The 24571-nt window shown below is 50.6% G+C and overlaps 1 protein-coding gene across 2 annotated transcripts in view; it reads right to left on the bottom strand.

Annotated features, from left to right (window-relative positions):
- Positions 1-24571, bottom strand: part of AKAP13 (A kinase (PRKA) anchor protein 13) — a 158275-nt gene that overhangs the window by 6397 nt on the left and 127307 nt on the right. For both annotated transcript variants that reach the window (XM_014545432.1, XM_014545433.1), the window contains 18 exons: positions 18340-18407; positions 17085-17151; positions 15013-15148; positions 14020-14132; positions 13271-13423; positions 12443-12693; positions 11306-11431; positions 11083-11200; positions 9737-9985; positions 7651-7727; positions 6150-6331; positions 5953-6035; positions 4641-4835; positions 3713-3874; positions 3243-3313; positions 2741-2785; positions 2011-2061; positions 672-1121 (listed from right to left, as the gene is read on the bottom strand). In XM_014545432.1, coding sequence (XP_014400918.1) covers positions 672-1121; positions 2011-2061; positions 2741-2785; positions 3243-3313; positions 3713-3874; positions 4641-4835; positions 5953-6035; positions 6150-6331; positions 7651-7727; positions 9737-9985; positions 11083-11200; positions 11306-11431; positions 12443-12693; positions 13271-13423; positions 14020-14132; positions 15013-15148; positions 17085-17151; positions 18340-18407 — 2597 coding nt within the window. The remainder of the gene's footprint in view (positions 1-671; positions 1122-2010; positions 2062-2740; positions 2786-3242; positions 3314-3712; positions 3875-4640; positions 4836-5952; positions 6036-6149; positions 6332-7650; positions 7728-9736; positions 9986-11082; positions 11201-11305; positions 11432-12442; positions 12694-13270; positions 13424-14019; positions 14133-15012; positions 15149-17084; positions 17152-18339; positions 18408-24571) is intronic.

Below are 24571 nucleotides of genomic sequence, written 5' to 3'. Positions count from 1 at the left end.
TGGTGCTCACAGGCAGGGCATGGTCCCTGAGCCTTTCACGTTTCCCCACATGGGCTACCGGTTCCTTTAGGGGGGGCCGTTCTGATCTCTTTCTTGTTGTTAATCCTCACCTGAGGACATGTTTCCCATTGATTTTCAGAGAGTGGAAGGAAGGAGGTAGAGGGGGAGAGAGAGAGAGAGAGAGAGAAGAACACCGACGTGAGAGAGATGGAATCCGCAACCCAGGTAGGTGCCTCTGACGGGGAATTGAACCTGAGACCCTTCAATCCACAGGCTGGTGCTCTGACCACTGATCCACACCGGCCAGGGCCATTCTGATTTCTTACACGGGACAGAGCAGAGGGGCTGCTCCTCAAGTCCCAGCTGGCTGACCACCACTGTCTCCGGCTCCCTGAGGAAGTGCCCGTTAACTTCCTGATCAAGTCCCCAGCATTGCCATTCCCCACATCAACCTCTCGGGGATGGAAACAGGAGAGAAGACTCCCTTCCCCCTCCCCTTCCTATGGAAAAAGAGTCTATAGAATCGGCCTCTCTCTCGTGCGTCCTTTCTCCTGGTGCTGAGCACACAGAGGTTCCACTGACCGCGACCCCTTCTGCCGCGGCCCCCATACCTGACAGACGGCCCCCATACCTGACAGACGGCCCCCATACCTGACAGACGGCCCCCATACCTGACAGACGTCACGCTCCAGCTGCCTCTGGCTGAGCCGCTCCGTGTCCCGCTTCAGCTGCTCCTGCTCCCGCTCGAGCTGCTTCTGGGCCGTGCGCAGCCGCTCCAGGTCGTACTGGTAGGCGCCCCTCTTCTGCAGCAGCGCCTCCCGGTCCCGCTCCAGGTCCTGCTGGCCCCGCTGCACCTCCTCCTCGCGCTGGGCCAGCCGGGCCTCCCGCTCCTGCAGCGCCCGTTCCCGGGCCTCCCACTCGCGCTCCCGCCGCCGCCGCTCCTCCAGGTGCTGCGCCTGCTGCCTCTGCAGGTCGGCCAGGTCCTGGCGCTGCCTCTCCAGGCTGCGCTGCTTCTCCTGCTCCACCAGGGAGCTGGGCCGGGACGAGCTGCGGGCGAGCGCCCTCTCGCTCAGCAGCAGCTTCTGGTCCTCGATGTAGCTGTCCTGCTGCAGCACCACCCCCTGCGGGGCACCAGGAGGGACGGGTGAGCCTCTGGCTGGGACTGCGCTCCCTGCCCCTCCTGTCCTGGGCCCAGGGGCACCACGCACTAGACAACCCTCCAGGAGAGCCGTGCGCGTATCAACCAGGGGTGCCAATGGTGTGGGGACCCAGTTTTGTGTCAAACTTGGTACGTGCTGCCTGCAGACAGGGGGGGGGGGGGGGGGGGGGGGGGGAGTGTGTGTTTCTGGAGGTGGGAGCAGGTAGGATGGGATTGGGTAGGTTTTCGAGAACGGAAGTGAGCAGAACGGCAGGATGCTCCCAGAAAGCACTCAGGAGTAGGTGTTTGGGCCCTAGCCAGTTTGGCTCAGTTGGATAGAGCGTTGGCCTGCAGACTGAAGGGTCCCGGGTTCGATTCCAGACAAGGGCATGTGCCTAGGTTGCAGGCTCCACCCGGGCTCGGGCCCTGGTCAGGGCACATGCAGGAGGCAACCAATCGATGTGTTTCCCTCACATCAATAAAACAAACAAACAAAAAAACAAGAGTAGGTGTTTGGGAGGGCCGCGCTATCCCAATACCACAGAGCGACATGGGCCAGGGACATGCACCTCACACCCAGGCCTGTGGAGAGTGCCATCGCCTGTGCACGTCAGCGCCCCCTGTGCCTCGTGGCGCGGCCTCCCAGGGCCCCCAGCGCTCCTGCCGCCTCGGCCCATCCAGACTTAGAAGGCTGATCACACCCTAACCGCTGCGTCCAAGACTGTCCTCACCACGAAGGCCCCATTCTCTAGACTGAGGGCCCCGTTTACCCATCAGTAACCTCCAAACTAAAACACCCGGACCACCAACACCCCCTCCGCACTGTTCTTCTAGAGAGAAATGCGTGAAGGGGCGGGAGAGGGGGCTCATACCTGCAAGGTGCTAAGGAGCTCGTGGAGGTGGACGATGCTCTGGATGACCTGCTGCACAGGGGACACAACGGAGACCTCCCGTCAGGACGGAGCCCAGACCCAGCCCCTGCCCCCCGCCGGCCATCTGACCGACAAGCTCCCTACGCACAGCAAGGCACTTGCATTCCAACCAAAGGCTTTCAAACTGAAAGCACCGAAGAGAATAAGTGGGAAAAGCAGCCACGAAAAACACCACCAAACAAAGAACGGTGGTAGGCGGGACCTCAGAACATAGTAAAATGTATTATAAAGCGCCGGTCATTTAAAACGAGTGCCACCAAAATGACACACCTACCAATCTAACAGGACAGAAAGCACAAAGCCAATCGTAAGATTTTAGCATATGGTACAAGGAGCATTTATACATCAATGGGGAAGAAACTGCAATGAATTATTCTGAGAAAATTAGCTAGATCTTTGGAAAAAAATAAGTTTGAACCCTGGCTCACACAAAAAACATTCTAATAGATTAAAATGTCAAGTGTAAAAGAGCCATAACAGAGCTCTAAGGAAGCGGGCAACACTTCGGCACAAAGCCGCGTGACGCCGGTGGCCAGCATGACAGCCCCCTGTGACGTGTGCAGAGCACAGCCCGGAGCCAGCCTGTTCACACCAGGAAAACAAGCGGGAGTGTTCCTAATCAAGCAGTTACAAGCAAGTCACCCTCTTCAACAGCTCACCACGTCCTTACCTCGTTGTTTCTTTTCAGCATAAACGCCAGGTTAGCATTTCCACCCTAGGAAACAAAAACCAGTTTCAAAGCATGAAGCTCCCGGGGCAGGAAGCACACCCAGTGTGCATCTGGGTCACACTGCGCGCCCCTCTGTCCTGTTCTACCTCAGCCTCTCATGCAGGGAAATGAAGGTTCCCCGCTGAGCTGCTACTCGAGCCTTGTCAAGAGTTCATGTTGGTTTGGGCCTTTTACACAAACCTCTTGACAAAACTGGTCCTGCAGGGCTGGGCCGAGCTCTGAATGTAAACACGAAGCTCTAAGCCGAGAGGCCACTCGGCCCGTGAGACGGGGACTCCTAATAGTACCATGTGCTTAAACATGCACTTTCCTCTTCAGATCAAGTGGGAAACAGAAACAGCAAGTCAGGAATCCAAAACGAGATCAAAGTGGACGAATTCCAAAGCCTATGAAACCAGAGGGCAGTGCCCAGGAGGTCAAGGTGCATTTTGGGAAAACATGCCTTTTTCAGACCGCTGTCCGATTCCGTGCGCCGCAGGTCCTGGCCATCGTCTCCCTCCTCCTTGTCTCCTCCTAAACACACAAACAGGCGTGTCCTTTCAGCTGCGCAACAGATTAGCCAGGAAAGAATACAACACACACGGCTTAGGGATGCGGTATTTCTGAGCCCCACTAAGGACAGAGACTGGGAGGCCACCTGGAGGCAGCCAAGCGATTCCTAATCGTTCTACTGACGCCGAAGAACCAGAAGCAAATGGAAAGACGAGTGTTGTTCTGCCTCCGGCTGCAGCCTAGCTGAGACCCGGAACCCCTTTGTTATGCGACATGAACCTGACCCTGAGACAGCTCCCTGAGTGTATGGCAGCAGGTCCTTAGGAGACTCGCGCTGAAACATTACGGATGACTGAGACCATTTCCAGTTCTGTGTTAGTCCAGGACGGCCTCTAAAAGCACCAGCTCACACTCACTCACCTTTGGAAGCGTTCATCTGATGGCTGTCGAATCCCCCGAAGGTCTCTGCTCTCCGGGGCAAGGAGACGGGGCCAACTGTGCCTTCCTGCCCCACAGGGCTGCTCACCGCCGGCCCGAGGGGGCCTCCCAGGCTTCCACTCACCAAACCCTGAAGGATCTCCACTGGGAAGAGGAAACATGCAAACCCTACGTTAAAAAGCTCAGATTTTTCCAAAATAAACTGTGTGGAAAAGGATGGTGGGAGGGGCTGGAAATTAAATTTTATACATGAAAAACAGGAGCAAGACTAAACAGTGGAGTCTACAAAGAGGACTGGGCCATAGAACCATAAAGAAATGGAAGTGGTCACTGTGAGTCCCAGCACCTGCTCTTTCTGGAGGGCGGGAGCCAGCTTTGATGGGGACAGGACATGTGGGAGGGCTCCTAGGGTGTCTGGCCACAGTTTACTTCTTGACCTGGGGAGTGGCTACAAGATGCTCACCTGGCCCTGGCCGTGTGGCCCAGTGGGTTGGAGCATTGTCCCATACACCAAGGGGTTGTGGGTTCGATTCCCAGTCAGGGCACACAGCCAGGTTGCAGGTTCAATTCCAGGTTGGGAAGCATACGGGAGGCAACTGATCGATGTTCCCCTCCCTCCCTCTCTTTCTCTCTCGCCCTCCCTCCTTTCCCCTGTCTCTAAAATCAAATTTTTTTAAAAGGGAGGCAACTGATCGATGTTCCCCTCCCTCCCTCTCTCTTTCTCTCTCGCCCTCCCTCCTTTCCCCCATCTCTAAAATCAAATTTTTTTTAAACAGGTGCTCACCTGGTAACTCACTAAAGTGAAATGTTTGTTTGGGGTTGTTTTCTGTATTTGTGCTGTTTAACAATAAAAAGTAACAGTGTATCAACCACACTGGGGAAAGAAGGGGCAGCACTGAACGGAGATTACCCTCATTTATTGCACTTTTCATTAAAGGTCCTCCCTTGAGCGCCTCCTCTGTGTTGGAGCGGAAGAGGATTCGAGGGCTGAGGGTCGGGGAGTATTCCTCCGACAAGGGGGTGCTGCACTCCATCATGTCCCGGAAGATCACCTCCTTCTCTTCCAGTAGGAGCAGGATCTGCTGGTCCTTTTGCTGAAGTTGTTCTGAGGTGGATGGAGAAAAGGACTGGTGGTTTGAGCCCTAGGTATGATGCGGTGACTAAGACACGAGCGCCACCTTGTGGTATCTCATGGGACAGCAGAGAACAGAGCTTTCCCCCTTTAATTTTCTTCCTGGAGGCTGTGTCAAGTTTTCCTTCTGTAATTTCTATCTACTAACCTCCCCTCGTCCTTCTAGGCAAACACTGGGATTTCTGACATCACAAGCCAGTGCTCTTTTCTGGCTTTTGCCCATCACTACATCGACTCGCTCCAGGGTCATAAGGAGGTCTTCTATGTCATCCTTTCCAGCACGGAGATCCCTCCCTCCTGTAAGCCCTCACTGGTTCTCTTCCTAAAATCCTCCCTCAGGTACAGACCTGTCACCTGCAGTGGAATATCTGGGGTTCCCTTGGCTCCATCCTGGGCTGCTGTCTAGCCTTACACACCTCCCTCCTGGGGTCTCCTTCACTGCCATGCCTTCAATTACTGCTGGTGCTAATACCCCAGCACCAGCAAAGGGGGATGAGCACTCGGCTCTGCTGTCAGGAGACAGGGAGCAAAATATCTGGCCCTGCTGTGAACTGTAGGTGGGCCCTGGTTGGCTCGGCCTTTGTGCGCCTCAGCTTTCTCATCTGCATAATGGCCATGAGAATCCAAGTCTCGCAGGGACATTGACAAGACCACACAAAACAGTAGGGACTTCGTAGTGGTCAAGCATAATCAACAGGCACACTTCTGCCCAAACCACCTCAGAACTCACTGGTGAACGTACGGCACAGCAGCCAGGGTAACATAAAACCAGACTGACTGGGAAGTTCTTTTCCTCAAGTTCCTTTCCCTCGTTTTAATCTTAGATGTGACCTTGATTTTTGCAAAATCCTCTGTGGCAAAGGGTCCCAGAAGACGGATACTGAGACAAGAGAATCAAGATTCCTGGGATTTAGGGTGGGACACAGTCTTACGTCTGCTTTGTACCAGGACTGTGACAGCTCAGACTTGGTTTCTCTTTTGTGAAAAGCTCTTGATCCCCCCGTTTTGGAGTGTCTGCAGGGCAGCTCTGGAACCCAGGCCCTGGGAGGACACCACAGACAGGGTCTCAGGCCACTTCCCACAGCTTTACCTTTTAATTCCCGGGCTTTGGTATCCAACATTTTCTTTTCTTCCTCATTCTCACTAGGAATTCCTTCATCTTCATCTCTGTTCCTAACACAACCAAAATAAAATGAAAGGAAAGATCCCTGAGACATGGATTACCCTGGGGCTGCCGGGCGATTAGGAAAGCGCGAGGCGGGAGGCCCGGTGGGCGTGCGGGCTTACAGGGTGTTGATTGTGTCCTGGATGATCTGGATCCAGCTGTTGCGCTCCTCTTTGGAGCTGGCGTGGACTTCCACCATCTCCGGGTCCTTCATGCCCATGCTGATGAGGAATAACCCCTTCTCCTCGTGCGCCACCTCCCTCACAATCAGCTTCTTCAAGGAGATCACTGTGGATTTCTGGTCCTAGAAGAAGGGGGGGAGGGGCAGATGTAAGAAATGTTACAATAGTCTAACAATTAGGGACAACTTCAATCTCAGGTGAGACCGGATGCCTTTTTATTTGTTGGTTGTTGTTTTTTAATTCATTTTTATTGATTTCAGAGAGGAAGGGGTGGTTTTAAATTTATTTTTATTGATTTCAGAGAGGAAGGGGTGGGGGTAGAGAGAGAAACATCAATCATGAGAGAGAATCATTGATCAGCTGCCTCCTGCACACCCCCTACTGGGGATGGAGCCAACAACCTGGGCATGTGCCCTGACCTGGAATCGAACCATGACCTCCTGGTTCATAGGGTGATGCTCAACCACTGAGCCACACCGGCCAGGCAAGATGCCTTTTTAAAGCACATGGTTAGCCCTGACCAGTTTGGCTCAGTGACTAGAGCGTCGGCCTGTGGACTGAAGAGTCCCAGGTTCGATTCCGGTCAAGGGCATGTACCTTGGTTGCGGGCACATCCCCAGAAGGGGGTGTGCAGGAGGCAGCTGATCGATGTTTCTCTCTCATGGATGTTTCTAACTCTCTATCCCTCTCCCTTCCTCTCTGTAAAAAATCAATAAAATATATTTAAAAAATAAATAAATAAAGCACACGGTTAAACAATGGCATATGTAGGATAAAGAGAAATATCTCATTATTTCACTTACATTTTATCAAACAGAAAAAAGTTCCACAAAGGAAATGACAATTTATGGCTATGAAGGTTTGAGTCATGTTTTCTACATGATGAATCCTCACAGAATCTGGCTAGCAATATTATAAATTAGCATGATTTATGGGGCACAATGGGTGAGAAATACTCCAGCGATCAAATGTCCAAGGCTCTCAAAAGGATTGTAAAGAAACAGAAAAAAAAAAAAATTTAGGGGGGATAGGGGAGTCTGGGAGAGGAACAGAAAATTGTTATATAAGAAATTATCCAGACAAATTTGTCCTGAGCTGATTGATTTTGAGAGCATGGGAGACCAACAACAGTGTTTAATTTATGCTCAATTTACCCTTAACTGTCCTGAACACTGTTATTAATTACAAACAGAAGAGACGAACAATTGAGCTTACCAATGACGCAAAGACGTACTTCTGGTCTTTTTCTTGAAGGAAAACTAAAATGTCAGTCAGCAGAACTGCTTGGACCTCTGCAGGGTGGGGGAGAGAGGAGAACAATGGCTGTTGAACAGGGTAGCTCTGCACAGCACTTTCGTAATTCATTTATGCTCAATTTACCCTTAACTGTCCTGAACACTGTTATTAATTACAAACAGAAGAGACGAACAATTGAGCTTACCAATGACGCAAAGACGTACTTCTGGTCTTTTTCTTGAAGGAAAACTAAAATGTCAGTCAGCAGAACTGCTTGGACCTCTGCAGGGTGGGGGGAGAGAAGAGAACAATGTCTGTTGAACAGGGTAGCTCTGCACAGCACTTTCATGAGTAATTCGCAACACACCCAGAGCCAGGCAGGGCCAGGCTGCACGGCCTCACACTGCGACATGACCCGGATCTGGTCACTAGACTTTCAGGGGCATTTCGAAATGGGGTTTGTATCACCAGTGCCCCGTCTTGGAAAAGTTTAAGTATTTAGTTCTGAAAAGATCCATCTCATGAGGAAAGATTTGAAGAATAAAATACTGGAGGAATATAATTGGAGAGTAGGACTTGAACAGATGCTAGACAGCAACATATTCCACAAAATACTCCCGGTTGCAGGACTTCCCACCTTCCGCTTAGAGCGATGGGAAAGGCGTGGGATCACAGGCAGGAACGCTGCCAGAAGGTGATGTAGAAAAGTCTCTAAGTGTAAGAACAGAAGGCTCACACCGCCCTCTGATTCCACAGGCAGGTGTGAGCGCGCGGGCTTTGTGTCAAGTCCACCTCAGCCTCTCCACGCCACGTAACAGCCGTCTCTGCTTCTCAACGCACCTAAACATCTCTAGTTGGATCTAGGAATCAAAAGGCCACAGCCTGGCCGGCGTGGCTCAGTGGCTGAGCATCAACCAATGAACCAGGAGGTCGAGGTTCGATTCCCGGTGAGGGCACATGCCCAGGTTGCGGGCTCCATCCTCAGTAGGGGGCGTGCAGGAGGCAGCCGATAAATGATTCCGGTGAGGGCACATGCCCAGGTTGCGGGCTCCATCCCCAGTAGGGGGAGTGCAGGAGGCAGCCGATCAATGATTCTCTCATCATTGATGTTTCTCTCTCTCTCTCTCTCTTCCTTCCTCTCTGAAATCAGTAAATATATATATATATAATGTATTTATTTTTTTTAAAGGCCACAAACTCTCGATGTAATCCTGTAGGAGCACAGATGACACCCTGCATCGCTGCCTGAAGGATGAAGTCAGACATCTCTGCAGTGAGCCCTCTCCTGTGACATCCTCTCTGGAAAGGGGGACCACGATTCCGTGGGAAGAACGGCACTGACACGTGCAGCCCTCCTGCCGCTTCTGCCACAGCGAGACCCTCTCCGGGTCATCACTGCAAAGCCAGGAAGAAAACAAGCGAGGCTGCCTCCCTTCCAGGGAGGGCGAGTTTTCAGCCTGGATGACAGTCATTTTCCAGGCACTGCCTTTTTTTTTTTTTAAGTTTACTTTTAAGTAATTCAGGTGCCTGCCAAAAAAAAAGTTCTAAAACACAAGTTTCACCCTCAGTGGATCCTGAGGTTTACACGCTCGGTGTCAGGGGCCCGGAGAAACCCCCCTCTTCAAAGGGCACCCACACAGGACTGGCTGTTCCTGGCACGAGTTCACTTGGGGTGAGAATGACTCAACACCCACTTCTATCTGCGCTGGTGGCCTTTCAGGTCAGAAAACCTATTGCTCCGCCGCGGGCTGGACCACAACTTCATTCCAACATCTGGGACCTGTTAGTTTTTGTTAGGGGAGTGGATAAATGGCTTTGTAAAGGAAAGAATATGGAGCCAGCTCCAGGCAGCGGCAGCTCTGGAAAGTCAGGCCTCACAGGGGAGGGAGGGAAGGTGTTTCTGACCAGCCAGCAGCTCAGAGACAGCGGGAGAGAGCAGTGCGGACGGGCCCCGAGCCAGGCCTGTGAGCTGTTGCCCTTCTCTTGTAGGGACATACACCGTCCTTAACACCTGCGTGTTAATCTGACCCCTTGCTTTGGTCTGCAGGCTGATGCTCTATCCTCTGAACCAAGGGCTAAACTTGGTGTGTTTACATGATTTTATAAGCTCTCTCAAACCAGACCTTTTGGATGCAAGATTAAGAACAATTACATGATGGTTGTTCCTGCAGGATGTTTGGATACGGGCTCCCTCGGAAAAACCTGGTGGTGAGTTTCTAACAAAAACACTTGGATTTTGCCCGCTGTCCTCTGGCACCTGCTCAGAGCGAGAGAGAAAACTCGACCCGCACCTTTCAACCTGCCCGCGGCGTTCTTCAGAAACACACTCCCGTCCCGCACCAGCTTCTTCCGCTTCAAGTCCTCCTTGGCAAACATCTGACCGCTCTTCATCCTCATGATCGACTTGCTGTCTGTCTTCGTGTAAATCTCATTCAGACGTACTTTCTTCTCGTAACTCGCCACTTTGCTGTCCACGGCTCCAATCACCTCCTTCACGAGGCTCAGGGACTGAGCCAGGTCTTGCTGCTCCACCTCATTATCTGAGAAGGAAAGGAGAATGGTTTCCCATGGAGCCTTGCAGACAAGGGCAGGAGGGGCCCTGCCCTCCTCCCCCAGCCTTCTCCCTGTGGGCACGCTGTCGGAGCAATGCCAGTCTGTCTACGGTCATGTGCTTATCCCGCTCTTGGGGACAAGTTTAAATCTAAGTAAAGCTAGACATTTGCGATAATATAGGAAACATACAATCATATGCTACGTTCGCAAGTAGAAGGAGGAAAACCTTTTTAGGGAGGAAGAGGAGCAACAAGTTTCTTACTTGTCTGTTTCACCTCATCTTTCATGTAATGGCGTATAAGCAGGATTAGCCATGAGTGCGTGAGAAGGAGCAGCCATCCCAGCGCTTACGGGAGGAATCGGGGGGAACTATCGCCTGTCCAGTGACAGGGAGAAGTTATTCAGATCATTGAACTCTTTCCCCGCAAACTATGAAAGTTTACTTAGAAGTCACGGAGGTAGAAGTGAGCCGTAGAAGACATGGGCTCAAGGAAACAAGTTACAGAGGCAACAGAAGGGCGCTTGGAACTTGGGGGTGAGGGTACGGGGGGAGGGATACGAGCCTTGAGAGGAGAAAGAGGAAGGAAAGGTGCCCGCATGCTCCAGAGAGAGACACACAGACAGACACACAGACAGACAGACGAAAGGGAGGGAGGATGCGCCCAGGTCACTGAACGCTTGATGGGATCACTAAGGGGTTCCTTCCCTTCTCACAATGATCCACTCTCAGGCTGCTGACATAATGTTCAAGTGTTAGTTTGTTAACCCTCACCCGAGGATATTTTCCCATTGAATTTTAGGGAGTGGAAGGGAGGGGGAGAGACAGAGAGAGAAACATCGATGTGAGAGAGACACATTGATTGGTTGCCTCCACATGTGCCCTACCAGGGTCAGGGATTGAGCCTGCAACTGAGGTACATGCCCTTAACCAGAATTGAACCTGGGATGCTTCAGTCCATGGGCCAACCCTCTAGCCCCGGAGCCACACTGGCCAGGGCGAATGTTTCATGTTTTTACTAAAACACCGCGGTTTCGAAGATGAAAACCCAGGATCCCTTTAGGCCCGTAAAGCAGGAACGCTCACCTTTGGTGCACTGCAGGATCCTCTGGAACAGCACGGGGTACTTGGTGATCCGCTGCGTGACCAGCAATATGCACTCGGGGATGCCTAGCCGCCTCACGACCGCGCTGCTCATCTTCTTCTGCAAGAGAATGAGAGCGTCAGGACCCGCCCAGCGGAGGCGCTGCTCACCCTGTGCGACAGGGCGCTCGGGACCACGATGGGTGCTCATGCTGCACGGCACTACCTTCACGAAGGCCTGAAAACGCTTGTCCTTGGTGTACAGGTCTTTGAAGTAGTTCACCGACTGGTTGTGCTGCCCACAGAACTTGCCGTACGTCTTCTTCAGGCGCTCAGCGTTCTCCCCGGAAAACTGCACAGGAGAGAGCGGAAGTGAGGCCGTAACTCAGGCGCCACATCTGTAGCACCATTTTGTACACAGCTGTGTGTTTGTAGAACCCAAGATACTTCCTCATAAACTGCTCCAAAGGATTAAAATGGTGCAGCAGCTTCGGCAAACAGCCTGGCAGTTCCTCCAAAAGTTAAATAACCCAGCAAGCTCACTCCTAGACATAAGCCATGTGCCCGGCCCAGCTGGTGTGGCTCCCGAGCACTGCCCCAGGCACCAAGAGGTCCCCGGGCTCGACTGCCGGTCAGGGCACAGGCCCGGATGGCAGGCCCGATCCCCAGGAGGGGGCGTGCAGGAGGCAGCTGAGAGATGTGTTTCTCTCATGCATGTGTCTATCTCTTCCTCTCCCTTCCTCTCTATCTAAAAATCAATAAAAACATGTATTTAAAAAATGTGTCCACACAAAAACTTGCATACCTATGTTCATTATTCAAATAGCCCCAAAGTGGAAATAACCCATCAAAGGATAAATGTATACATAAATTGTGATATACATGAGTATTACTCAGGCACAAAAGGAAAAGAAATACTGACTTCATACATGCTACAATACTGATGAACCTTGAAAGCATTATTCTAAACGAAAAGAGCCAATCATAGTCTAGTTGGCGTGGCTCAGTGGTTGAGTATCGACCTACGGACCAGGAGGTCACGGTTCAATTCTCAGTGAGGGCACAGGCCCTGGTTGTGGGCTCCATCCCCAGTAGGGGGCATGCAAGAGGCAGCCAATCCATGATTCTCTCTCATCACTGATGTTTCTACCTCTCTCCCCCTCTCCCTGCCTCTCTCTGAAATCAATGAAAAAAAAATTTTTTTAAGAGAACAGAATTAGAAGAGAAAAGCTACTGTCCTCGTTTACAGAAAAGGAAACAGGCTCGGAGAGAGGAGCAATTTGCCTGAGCGCACAAAGGTAACGGACGCTACAGCCGAGATGCGAGTGCCGGCTGCTGAGCCCCAAGCCTCCCTCCCCCTCACCTGATTCACAAGCACATCGCCCATCCTCCTGATGAGGAAGTTCCTCTCGCTCTTATCCACCAGGGACTCCTTCTTCCGCTCCAGGATCCTCTGGAAGAACTGGCTGTGGATGCTGATCAGCTCGTCCAGACAGGGGAACAGCTTCTCCACCATCTGCTGCTCGAAGAGCAGCTCGGTCATCATGCCCCGGCTGTACACGTCGCTCATGATCTTGAGCGTGCGGATGTGGTGCAGCTCCGTCTGCATCAGCTCTGCCGGGACAACGCTCAGTGGTCAGGGCCGCTGCAGGGCCCTCCTCCCAGCGCCCCTGCTGCTGCCAGCAGCCCACGGAGTCTTGGGCTACTCAGAGCCACTTTAAATATTAAACCTGGGTCAGCAGCTGCCTTCCCTACAGCGTTTTCCTCCTCTTCCTCCCGCTCCCCGGGGACCCGCCGCAGGTGCTGGGGCCTCATCACCCTGGCGGTTTCCCAATCAGTCTTCACTGGAATTGAAACCTTTCATAATGTACCGTGTTCCTATTTCCTAGAAACAGGAAATAGTGACTCGTCCCTAGTGCGGTGGAGGCAGTAAACTGCCACACAGACTTCTTGTTCGGCCTGTGGCATAAATAAGCTCTCATAGTAAATAAAACGGCCAATACAATTAGAGAAAGCAATTTTAAAGACGAAAAGGGATAGAAAGAAGTTGTCTCTATACCTCAAAGCTGTAAAGGAAAATCTTTGAGATGCTACAGATGAACACTGACTCTCTACAGCCCAGGGAATGGCCCACAGCGCCCTCTGGACCCCACGCACATGCAGGGCCAGCAGAGCAAGGGCAGGGTCTCACCATAGATCACCTCCTGCCGCTTGACCGCATCCTTCTTCTGCTGCTTCAGAAACTTGCTGTCCACCACGCGGCTCCAGGACTCCGCCTCCAGCTGCTTGGACTCACTCTCGAAGTCGCCCATCAGCTGTCCTTCATTCATGTCTGTACCTACTCCTCAAAACAGCAACGAGCCAGCATCACAACCCTGGTCTGGGACCTCTCGGAAGCCAAGGGTGGACTTCCCTCGGTGTGACCACTTCCTAGGACGCGGACACTCCGAGTGAATCCTGGGGTGTTCACAGAACCACCTTCCAGTAGAGGAGGGACTCACTGCCTATTTGGGAGCGACACGCTCTCGCCAAGGCTTTGCTAGAGTGGTGAGCATCACACACATCAAATGCCATGAAGACACGATTCCTACAAGTAGGAATTGGATGGGACCTGGGAACTTTGCTTGTTTAAGACAGTAGGCTTACACTGAGCCAAGAGAGCTAGAACTTAAAATCTGGGGGCGGGGCGGAGAGAAAGTGTTTGTATAGAATATGACCATATTAAAAGCAAGGACATCTTTCACTGGACAACTATCTAACAAGGGGGTAGGTTTGATTATCAATTTATCACCAAGCACTGAATGTTTTATAGACAATTTAGGCAATCCTCACAGGAGTAAGGAAGAGGCAGGCACTAGATTCCACACACGCCTCTATTCTGGATGAGGCAGCGGCACAGTCGCTACAGAAAACGAAGTGTAGGCTACAACTTCCTCTTACCCTCATCAGTAAGGGATTCTGTGGACTCGTTGACCTTGACGATTTTATTCAGCGAGTCTGTGGAGTGCGACAGGAACTTCCAGGTGTTCGATATGTTCTCGTCGTTGCCAACTCTGGGGACAAAGAGCAGCGCGTCACACACGGGGATGAGCCACAGTTTGCGTTGTCCACTGAGGACCTGGACGATCAGCGACAGCTGTCCACGGACCGCGTGACCCAGACACAGGCTTATGCTGGGAACCCAGGAGCAAGAACTACTCGTCGAAGTTAAAGCACTTAGCGTCACTGCAAACCTGAACTATGAGCCTTGGGTTTTATTAAAGTGATAGATAAGGAGAATGCTCTGCCCCCAAACTGTATACACATTATAGAAGGAACTTCTCTGACACTCACCGTCTAACCACTGCATTTCCCTCCTGTCCCCCAATTACAGGCTGAGCACTTATAATAAACTGGATTCTTTTTAAAATTTTTAAATTTTTATTAAATTTATTGGGGTGACATTGGTTATTCTTTTTACAGGCTGAGCACTTATAATAAACTGGATTCTTTTTGAAGTTTTTAAATATTTTTTATTAAATTTATTGGGGTGATATTGGTTATTCTTGTGCTCTCTTGACCCCAACTCACCCGCCAGCACAGCAGGCACCCAATAAATGTTTGTGATATGACACAAGGGATTGGCACTAACAATTCAGAATGAAAGCACCCTTTTTCCTATTCCTACTTCGTATTTTGATTAGAAACCACCCTTTCAGAACTCAGGGTTTTAGAAGCGGGGTAATGATATACAAAAGCGTAGGACAACCTGGCCCGATGAGGGTGTTTAAAGGGGATCCTTGTGACAAATTGTAGCCACAGCAGGGAGTGATCAAATGTAATCCTCATTCTCATCGGAATCACTCCGTGTACTCCAAACCCATCATCGACATCTTTTTGTCAAATGATATGACTATGCCAAAGTCACTGTGCTATCCTTGAACCCCCACTCACCCAGCGATGTTCTGTATGGAGACACTTTTGGACAGTGACATGCTCTGCTGGGACCGTCTATTGGGGAACAGGGGGGCGGCAGTGGTTTCATCAGCCAGGAGGACTGCGGACCGAGGGCGCTCCTTGGGCTGTGAGGCTGTGAAGGGAGAGAAGACACCAGTTGAGGGTCACTGCTGCACGCCCACCAGGACCGACTCATGTGACAAAGGCCACAGAAGCGCACTGCTCTACAGCCAACCTGCCCTGGGAGTGTGAACGGGTGGAAAACTCCAGGGAGGACAATTTGGCAATTTCTATTAAAACTGTATATGCCTATACGCTTTGATCTAGTAATTCTATTCCAGGATATGTTTATTCCATAAGATATATTTGTTTGTGTTTGAAATGACACATGTCCAAAGTTATTCAATGCAACATTATTGATAAAACAAAAGATTGGAAATGATACAAATGAATATCAAAAGAAGACCAATTAATACATTATGGCCTGGCTGGTGTGGCTCAGGGGTTGAGCATCAACTCAGGAACAAGGAGGTCATTGGTTGGATTCCCGGTCAGGGCTCGCCTGGGTTGTGGGCTTGATCTCCAGTGGGGGCTGTGCAGGAGGCAGCCGATCAATGATTTTCTCTCATCACTAATGTTTCTCTCTCTCTCTCTCTCTTCCTCTCTGAAATCAATAAATATATGTTTATTTTTTTAAAAAAACACACAGATCACTGGGCTAATCCTCTGGAATTTCTGACTCAGGAGGTCTGGGTAGGGTCCAAGAATCTGCACTTCTAATTAATCCAGAAACTACACTTGAAAAACCCTGCCTGAGGGGTAAGTCGCACACAGGCTCCCATCGAGCCAATTAAGATGGCATTCATTACCGTGTTATTTTTATGGGTGTAGTTGGAAACAACTCCGATACATGTCTTGGGGGGAACTGGTAACTAGAACGGGGTGCATGTTTATAAGAGAGCACCATGCAGCAGTCTTAACAACAGCTTACATGTTATCTCAGAAGGGTAGCGAGTGGGGGGAAAGCAGAATGGATATTTTCAGAGATCTCCATGTCTAAAGACATGACGGATTAGAAGACGCACATTGGACACACTACAGTCGGCACCCAGGAGGGTGAGGAACGGGAAAGGAGGTGGAGAATGAAAATGGGAACTGTAATACTACTGTATGTCAACTGTAATTGAAAAGTAAATAATTATTAATAAAAAAGGGAACTATATTAAGTAAAACCAAAGTGAAGCCTTGTGCAGATTGGTGACACACAGTCTGATGTGAACGGAGAGTACGATTTCCGTTGTTCTGTGGGCCACTTGAAGCCTTTGAAAAAGAAAAAAGCGCTTCCTAGTTTATCAAGACGTTTAATAAGCAAGATCGCTTCTGACTCATGAACTATATTAAGTAAAACCAAAGTGAAGCCTTGTGCAGACTGGTGAACACACAGTCTGATGTGAATGGAGAGTATGATTTCCATTGTTCTGTGGACCACTTGAAGCCTTTGAAAAAGAAAAAAGCGTGTCCCAGTTTATCAAGACATTTAATAAGCAAGATCGCTTCTAACTCATGCAACTGTGAGGCACTAAGAGCAAGAATAACTGTCAACTCACTGAATAGGAATTGCAAGGTGCACAGGAGTCACTGGCTTAAACAGCCAGGATCTCGGTGCCGCCTTTTTAAAAATCCTCATCCAAGGATACGTTTTTGATTTTTTGGACAGAGAGGAAGGGAGAGAAATATCGATGTGAGAAAGAAACATCGACCAGCTGCCTCCCGCACGCACCCCGACCGGGGATTGAACTCGCAACCTTCTGGTGTACGGGATGATGCTCCAACCAACCGAGCCGCCGGCCGGGGCATGGTGCTGCCTTTGAAGCTACTACACTAACTAGAAACCTTCCAAGAGAGACTGATAACATGTTAAGCTTTTGGTCAATAAACCTGCAGCCTTCTCTAACTTAACACAAAATAGATACTCACATCTTGATCGGTAGCCAATGAGCAGACATAAGCATGTTTAGGTCTTGAACGAGAGTCAGGAAGAACCGTGAGAGGCGGGCTGGGCTACTTACGCTTGTTCCTCATGATGACTGTGGGCAGGGATGACGTGTCGTGCGCCTGCAGGCTCCCTTTCGGCTGCTGAAAGGAGAGAAAGTCACACGTGGAGGTGGCATTTACTCTTCACCTTCTGTCACGTGTCAAGAAGCCAAAGTAGAAAGACAGCCAGGTGCTCCCCCTTCCCGGCTGGGTCCTTGGCAATGTCCTCAGCACCCTAGTCCCAGCCAGCCCCCTGCTGGCTTCCCCCAAGCCCGCCACTCGCTCTGATTCCACAAAGGCTGCTCCTTTCTGCCCAGAAGGAGCCTGCCTTCCCAGGATGGCATTCTTCTACCTCACGGCCACCTGAGCATCCCCTCTGTGGGGAATGACCCATCAGCGCTTTCTTCTCACCCACAGCAGCAATGGGCACCCCCTCGGGATCCCGCTGCGTGAGATCCGGGGTACAAATCTGAAATCTTCACACGGGCTCACTGCTTCCGCAGGTGCGGTCCTCAGACCAGCAGCATCAGCTAGGGACTCACTAGAAACGCACATCCCCGGCCCAACCCGGAATCTGAATCTCTGAAGGTGGGCCCAGTTGGCTGACTTCTAACAAGCCCCCGAGTGAGTCTGCTGTACATTCGAGTCTGGGGCCAGGGCGCTGGATAAATGTGCCTGGTTATCGATGAATCACACGGCCCCGGAGCACGTGTGCAGACGTAGTTGGAGAGGCTGTGGGTGACTACACACAGCGGGCACCTAAAGGCTTTGCCCCCCAACCCACGCTCTTCTCCTCCGGGCCACCTGAGAAGCAGTGCACATCACCACACGCTGTGACACAGCACGCATGCTCAGGCAGGGACCGTCCCCATGCCCCGTGAGAAAGGGGCTGCCAGACACACATCTAACCCTAACACCCGCGCCTGAGCACGGCAGAGCCCCCGACCCCCGCCTGCTGCCTCAGGGTCCTGCCTGAGGAAGCCGTAAGTGAACAGCAGAGTAGGTCTGCAGACGCAGCTAAGATGAACATCACTCCAAAAGCGACACAAGAGAACCTCAGAGAAATGTGTATCTAACGTGAACAAGTTCTAAAAACACTGCATTTTCCAAAAGCCACAAATTCCCAAGTATGTTCACTGGAAAGAGAATAAATTACTTAAGAGGAAAAAATTTATTTGGGGGGTTATTTTGGTCTCGAAGTTGGGACCAAATGACGAAAAGAAAGAAAACCCACAACACCTCAACTCTCCCAGCTCTGAGACTGGACTGGTTCAGGCAGAAATGTCTTACCTTCATTTTGACCTTCGCACAGGAGGCCAGACTTTCTCGACAGCCTTTGTGGACGAAAGCACTGCAATCTGAAAAGGAAGCAAGAAAACCCTCAAGGTGACATTCACACACAAGCCGATCCCAGGTTCTGACTTGGGCCCGGCAGCCCCGAGCGCCCGTGTGCAGCGCTCACACGGGGGACAGAGTGGCGGAGCGCAGACTGCGGGCCTTCTCCCAGGCGGGCGTGTGATGTCACCCGGAGGAGGAGGAGAGAAGCAAGAGCAGATGTGGTTTCTGATTAACAAAGACTCGAAGTCTGGGATCTCAGGCAGGAAGCTGAAAGGCTCCCAGAACTAAAACGAAGAGTGCCTGCCTCAATATGTCACCCTGAGTCACGAGGAAATGCATAAATAAAGCCCCGTCAGAGGGGCTGGGAACGTGCGTGACTATGTCAGAGGCAGCGTGCGAAGCTGAAAACCCGCGTCTGTCCTTTTACCTGGGATCCACCCCGAGTCAAGAGCCACAGAAGACGGGTGAGGAGAGCCCCGAAGCCCTGACTCAGGAAAAAGAGGGGCCTCCCTGACCGATGGAGCAGGCACGTTTGCCAAGGACACAATTTCATTTCCACTCTTTTGCTTGTTTGTTTGCTTTTTAATCCTCAGTGGAGGATACTCTGTCCACTGATTTGAGAGAGTGTGGAGGGGAGGGGTAGGGAAAGAGAGGAGAGAAACATGGATGTGAGAGAGCCACATCAATCAGCTGCCTGCCAGGCTGGGCAACCCGCAACCCAGGTTCGTGCCCTTGACCGGAGTCAAACCTGGAACTCTTCGGACCAGGGCCGGTGCTCTAACCACTGAGCCGCCGGCCAGAGCATCTCAATTCTTACTTGTCACTCTCTTGGCCTAACAGGGCCACTGGCATAAAATCCCAGCCCTCTGTGCCTCAGAGGGGTCATCAGTGCTCACTGCTGCCATGACGTAAGAGACCAGAACTGTGCCAGAGGCCAGAGGTGAAGTCAAAACAAATAAAACATCCCTCTGTGGGGACAACTGCCTCTCCAGGGAGCAGGCTCCCTGAGAATAGGAACCAGATGTCATCCACTAAGCAACGCCTCACACAGATTCAGGAACTACACAGCTCCTACCCATCTCAACTCCCTAACTACGGGCCGAGATGTTCTCTTAGCTGGTACATATGGATGGGACTGGGGGTGGGGGGAGGGGGTGGAGTGATGATGGGGAGGGGATGATACCAGGACGGGGACTGCCAGAATCCCAGACCCAAAGGCCTTCTCGCATTCCTTCCTCTACAGTGGCTCCTCACGCCTACTTGGCCCACGTTTCTCTGTCATCGATGCATGGATGTTTCCATCTCTGTATCCCTCTCCCTTCCTCTCTCTCTAAAAACAAATGGGGGGGGGGGAATTAAACAAACAAACAAAAACTGACCAACTAGCACACTGTGAGCAGGCCTTGCAGCCCAGCTGCATGTGTCCCTCCTCCCGATGAGGCCCATCGCCCTGCGGAGAATGACGTCACCTGCTGAGGGCGTGGTGCTAACACGTACACAGACCTCAGCAACACTCATGTTTGAGATTTAAAAAGACAACTTCAGCTGGTGAATCATAAAAGCAGAAATAATGTTGACAATGTGCTTCCAGTAAACAACTTTTCACACGAAGTCCCTTTTCGGGACCTGTCCCCACACCCACACCCACACCCACACCCACACCCACACGAAACGCTAATATGCTCTATGGTCTGGTCACGTCTTAATGATAAACACTCCGCATGGACATCTGCTTCACACACTCAAGTGCCGACCGGACAGCCACTCGGCTTGTTTCCACGCTGTGCTGGGCTCCGCACAGCCACGGGGTCAGGGGTGTGCGTGGGTGACTTAGGAACCTCGGCCCCACCCGCATCAGCCAAAGTCATGAGCTAAAACCTTATTCTCTGTTTTGGAAAACAGACATTTACCGAGAACACAGGAATCAGAGACAAATCGATCACCTTTTCAAGCTCTATGCCACCAACCATACGCTGCTAGGAAAGGCAAAGGATGATCTGGCCTCTTACTTATTGTTAAAGGCGATTTCCTAACAGCAGTAAGCAATACGCCTTCATTGTTCAAAATTCTTGCCAGAGGTCTTGGCACAGAGGCTGATGGGAACAGAGCCCACCCCTAATTAGACGCCTCTCAACTTAAAAGCGCAAACAACCCTGACTTCCATTTTTGTGCCACACGAAGGGAATCGGCATCAAACGCAAGAAAAGGAAAGCCCACTGGGAGCGACCATCTTAGCTGCTGCTGCTGCTTTTCCTCTTTAACCTCTGCCATCAACCAACTCCAGTCTTCGGTGCACATTATATGGTACATGCCTTCTCTTTCAGCAAACAAAGAAAACAACCCATTAGTGAGAGCATCTTGAGAAGATCGGCTTTAGGACGGTGAAGAGGAGGGACCAGGCCAAACGGAACTGGAGTTCCAGAACCATGAACATTCCCGGACTGCTCCCGAGGGAGGGCTCACCCTCTCCACTTCCACGCAGTAAGAGCTCTGAAGGAAGGGGCTTCTCAGGCTTCAGGCCACTGGTCATCAGGACACATGCTAAAGAGGAGGGACCAGGCCAAACGGAACTGGAGTTCCAGACCCAGGAACATTCCAGGACTGCCCCCGAGGGAGGGCTCACCTCTCCACTTCCACGCAGTCAGAGCTCTGAAGGAAGGGGCTTCTCAGGCTTCACGCCACTGGTCATCAGGACACATGCCAGAAAGTCCTGATTATTCTGGGGAAAACTCTGATGCTTCCTAAGGTCACAGGTTAAATAGTTATTTGTCCGGCCGGTGTGGCTCAATGGTTCATGATCGATCCATGAACCCCCTGCGGAGGTCACACTTCAATTCCTGGTTAGGGCACAGGCCTGGTTGAGGGCTCAATCGCCAGTAGGAGGCGTGCAGGAGGCGGCTGATTGATAATGATTCTCTCTCATCATTGATGTTTCTCTTTCTCTCTCTCCCTCTCTGAAGTCAAAAAAATTTATTTTTTTAAAGATTTAGTTTACTTAAGGTGCAACTTATTCCTATTATTTCAAACCTAACCACCAAGCAAACTAAAGCAATACAAACAACACAAACCACTTAAATATGAGCGACTGAGAAATACATGCTCCACAGTCCTTTCTGCTCCGTCCTGTGAACCACCTGTGGGGCGTGGAGACGCTGCCCGGCCTGGATGGACAAAGCTCAGATACAAAAAGGCCTGGAAGACGTTCTCGGTAGCTGGTGTAATAACCACAGGGCTGAGGTACCGAACAAGAGGAAAGCCACAAAAAAGAGCCAAATCATCCTAGCCGAAGGCCTCCTGTCACAGCAGTTTTCATAAGAACACGTAGACAAGAATCAAACAGATGCCAGCGAGATGAAGGAGATGGCCTGAAATATGCAGAAACATTTTTTTTCCTGGCTTATTGTGGCTAAGGATCATCAAGTTCAGATATCTAAGACTTCAATCTGTATTCTTACATTGGTATTGTTATTTTGTTGTTGATCCTTACCTAAGGGTATTTTTTCCATTGATTTTTAGAGAGAGTGGAAGGGAAGGGGAGAGACAGAGAGAGAAATATTGATGTGAGAGAGACACCTTGATTGGTTGCCTCCCACACGCACTCCAACCAGGGCCGGGGACTGAACCTGCAACCAAGGTACGAGCCCTTGACCGGAATCGAACCTAAGCCCCTTCAGTCGGTAGCGGATGCACTAACCACTGAGCTAAACCAGCCAGGGCTTATATTGGTATTTTTAAGAGACAATAAATAACATTCAGTTAAGTAGAAGAAAAACAAAATGAAAATGCTCCCTCTCTGATCAATAATTGACTCTACTGGGCTCTTCTTTCAAATCTTCCTTTTCCCTAAACAATGAACTTCTTTAATCAATTATATGAATTTTACTCTACATGTTAGAAAACGCCTGTGTAGAGACCTGTCTTTCAAACCCAAAGTGAAACCCGACCATCACACATGTCCTAAACTCTTACGTTTCCTACTTAGATTGCAGCTGGTCTACTTGTTTATTTTTTTAATCAAGAGCAACAGCCTACCACAAAAGTACTCAGAAGCTGCTAACACAACAGAAAATGAATCAACAATCATCTCAATATCATTTTACATCTGTTTAAAGCAAACAGAAACAGAACCGCTGGCCAAATCCAAAAACCCAAACATAACAGATTCCTCTGCAGGACTCCACCGAGCACTCCAACCACGTCACTGTGGCGGCTGGAGAGCGCTGGCTGCTCAAAGGCTCGACACAACTGGAGAAACGAGACTCTCCCTCCTTCCCTGTCAGGGTGACCTGACCCTAAATCTCGAGTTGAAGTTTGATTTAGGATCAAAAACTAAGTCAAAATAAAAAATAAAAAAACTACAACAATGAAACACAAACAGAAATGCCAGGTTTCTCCTAAATTAAATCGCTTTGAGGCCCTGACAAGGGGCTCAGTCTGTGCTTCTGCGGCTGTCCCCGCCCCAGAGTCGGCCCCGGAAGGCCTATGCGGGAGGCTCTGCCCCGGCTGTTCCTGTGTCTGTGACCACGACCATTTCCACCCAAGTCCACATACGGGTCTCAGCTTCTGATTCCAGTGGAGTCAAGAGATGTTGACTTGCTTGGAAACATTCTATCCACTTGAACCTATTAGTATTTGCATGCAAGAGGGTATCTTTATTTAAAATATATTTTTATTGATTTCAGAGAGGAAGGGAGAAGTAGAGAGAGAAACATCAAGGAAGAGAGAGAATCATGGATCGGCTGCCTCCTGCACGCCCCCCACTGAGGATCGAGCCCACAACCTGGGCATGTGCCCGGACGAGAAATCGAACCCTGAAAGTGACTCAAGACATTTGGAAGAAGGTGCCAATCAATACCGGCCATCACAACACCATCGTGATGCGCTATGTGGCCGCGCTTCTAAACCACAAGTCAGTACTGGCTGAGCTGCTGCTCGAAGTCTGAGGCTCAGGGTCCGAAAAGAGAGTTCTGCTAAAGCAAAGGAAGCTCAGGGCGCAAGGGAGGCGAGCGACCGTCTGGAAGCTCCAGTTCCTGAGACGCCTGGGAAGATCCTGAACACGAGGGGATGGAGCGAAGGGGAAAGACTGAGTCCCCGAGTTACTCAGATTTTCCACTTCCTGCCCAGATAAGAGATGGCGCTTCCGACACACACTGCTCCCTGCAGGCTGTTCCTCAGGAAGCTGGGAGAACCCGCCATGGCTTTATCACTTTTGTTCTTTGGGAACATGACTACTCAGTGCACCTTTCCTCTCAAGCCTCGATTCTCCCCTCATCCTTTTGTAAGTGACAGGCTGAGCACACTGTCATACAGAAACCTTACTGCCACCACCAACTACCCCTGGAAATGAGCGCTCAGCTACAGTGAGGCCAGGAGTGCCTCAGTTGGGGGGAGGGGGGGGGGTATGCAAATTTAAAATGTATTTTTGAACCTTAGGTGCACACCGGCCCTACCAAACTGTTCCTTTCAGCTGTCTGGTTCTTTTCATTTCATACAGCCAATCAAGAAATCTGGTCTCGCCCGGCCAGTGTGGCTCAGTGGTTGAGCGTCGACCCATGAACCAAGAGGTCACCAGTCTGACTGGTCAGGGCACATGTCCAGGTTGGGGGCTTGACCCCCCCCCCCCGGGGGGGGGGCATGCAGGAAGCAGCCGACTGATGTTTCTCATCAATGTTTCTATCTCTCTTTCACTTTCTCTTCCTCTCTCTCTAAAAAAAATCAATTAAAATAATTTTTTTTAAAATAAATAAATTGCACAGTAAGACAAATAGGGCTGCGGACAACATTTGGGGTATAATATATCCACAGAAGTAATTTTACAAGAATGTGCGCGATACAGCCAGCCTTAAAAAGTCATAACCTCTGTAGCACAGATAAGCTAAGCTGTGGGCTGTATGTTAGCTGTTCTGTTCAGGAAAAAAGAGATGGGAATTATTACTGCAGTAACTTTGAGTCTGCTCAAATGAACTTTACAAAAGTTCCAATTTCAATAAGGCAACTATTTTTAGTAACAAATCACTTGGGGCACTCCACACAAATGACCCAAAACAAGAGAATGTCATGACGTCACAGTCTGAGAAGTGCTTCTGGGAGTCTGGATTAGTCACTCTTTAGTCTGAACTGTTTACAGGGATGACATGATGCTGATCGCCCCAGCCTCCGGGTGACAGGCTGGGCTCGGGGCAGC

Source organism: Myotis brandtii, unplaced genomic scaffold (genome assembly GCF_000412655.1).
Source record: "Myotis brandtii unplaced genomic scaffold, ASM41265v1 scaffold409, whole genome shotgun sequence".
Lineage (NCBI taxonomy): Eukaryota > Metazoa > Chordata > Mammalia > Chiroptera > Vespertilionidae > Myotis > Myotis brandtii.
Note: the sequence above shows the minus strand (reverse complement) of the source record. Positions and strands in the feature narration are given on the sequence as shown.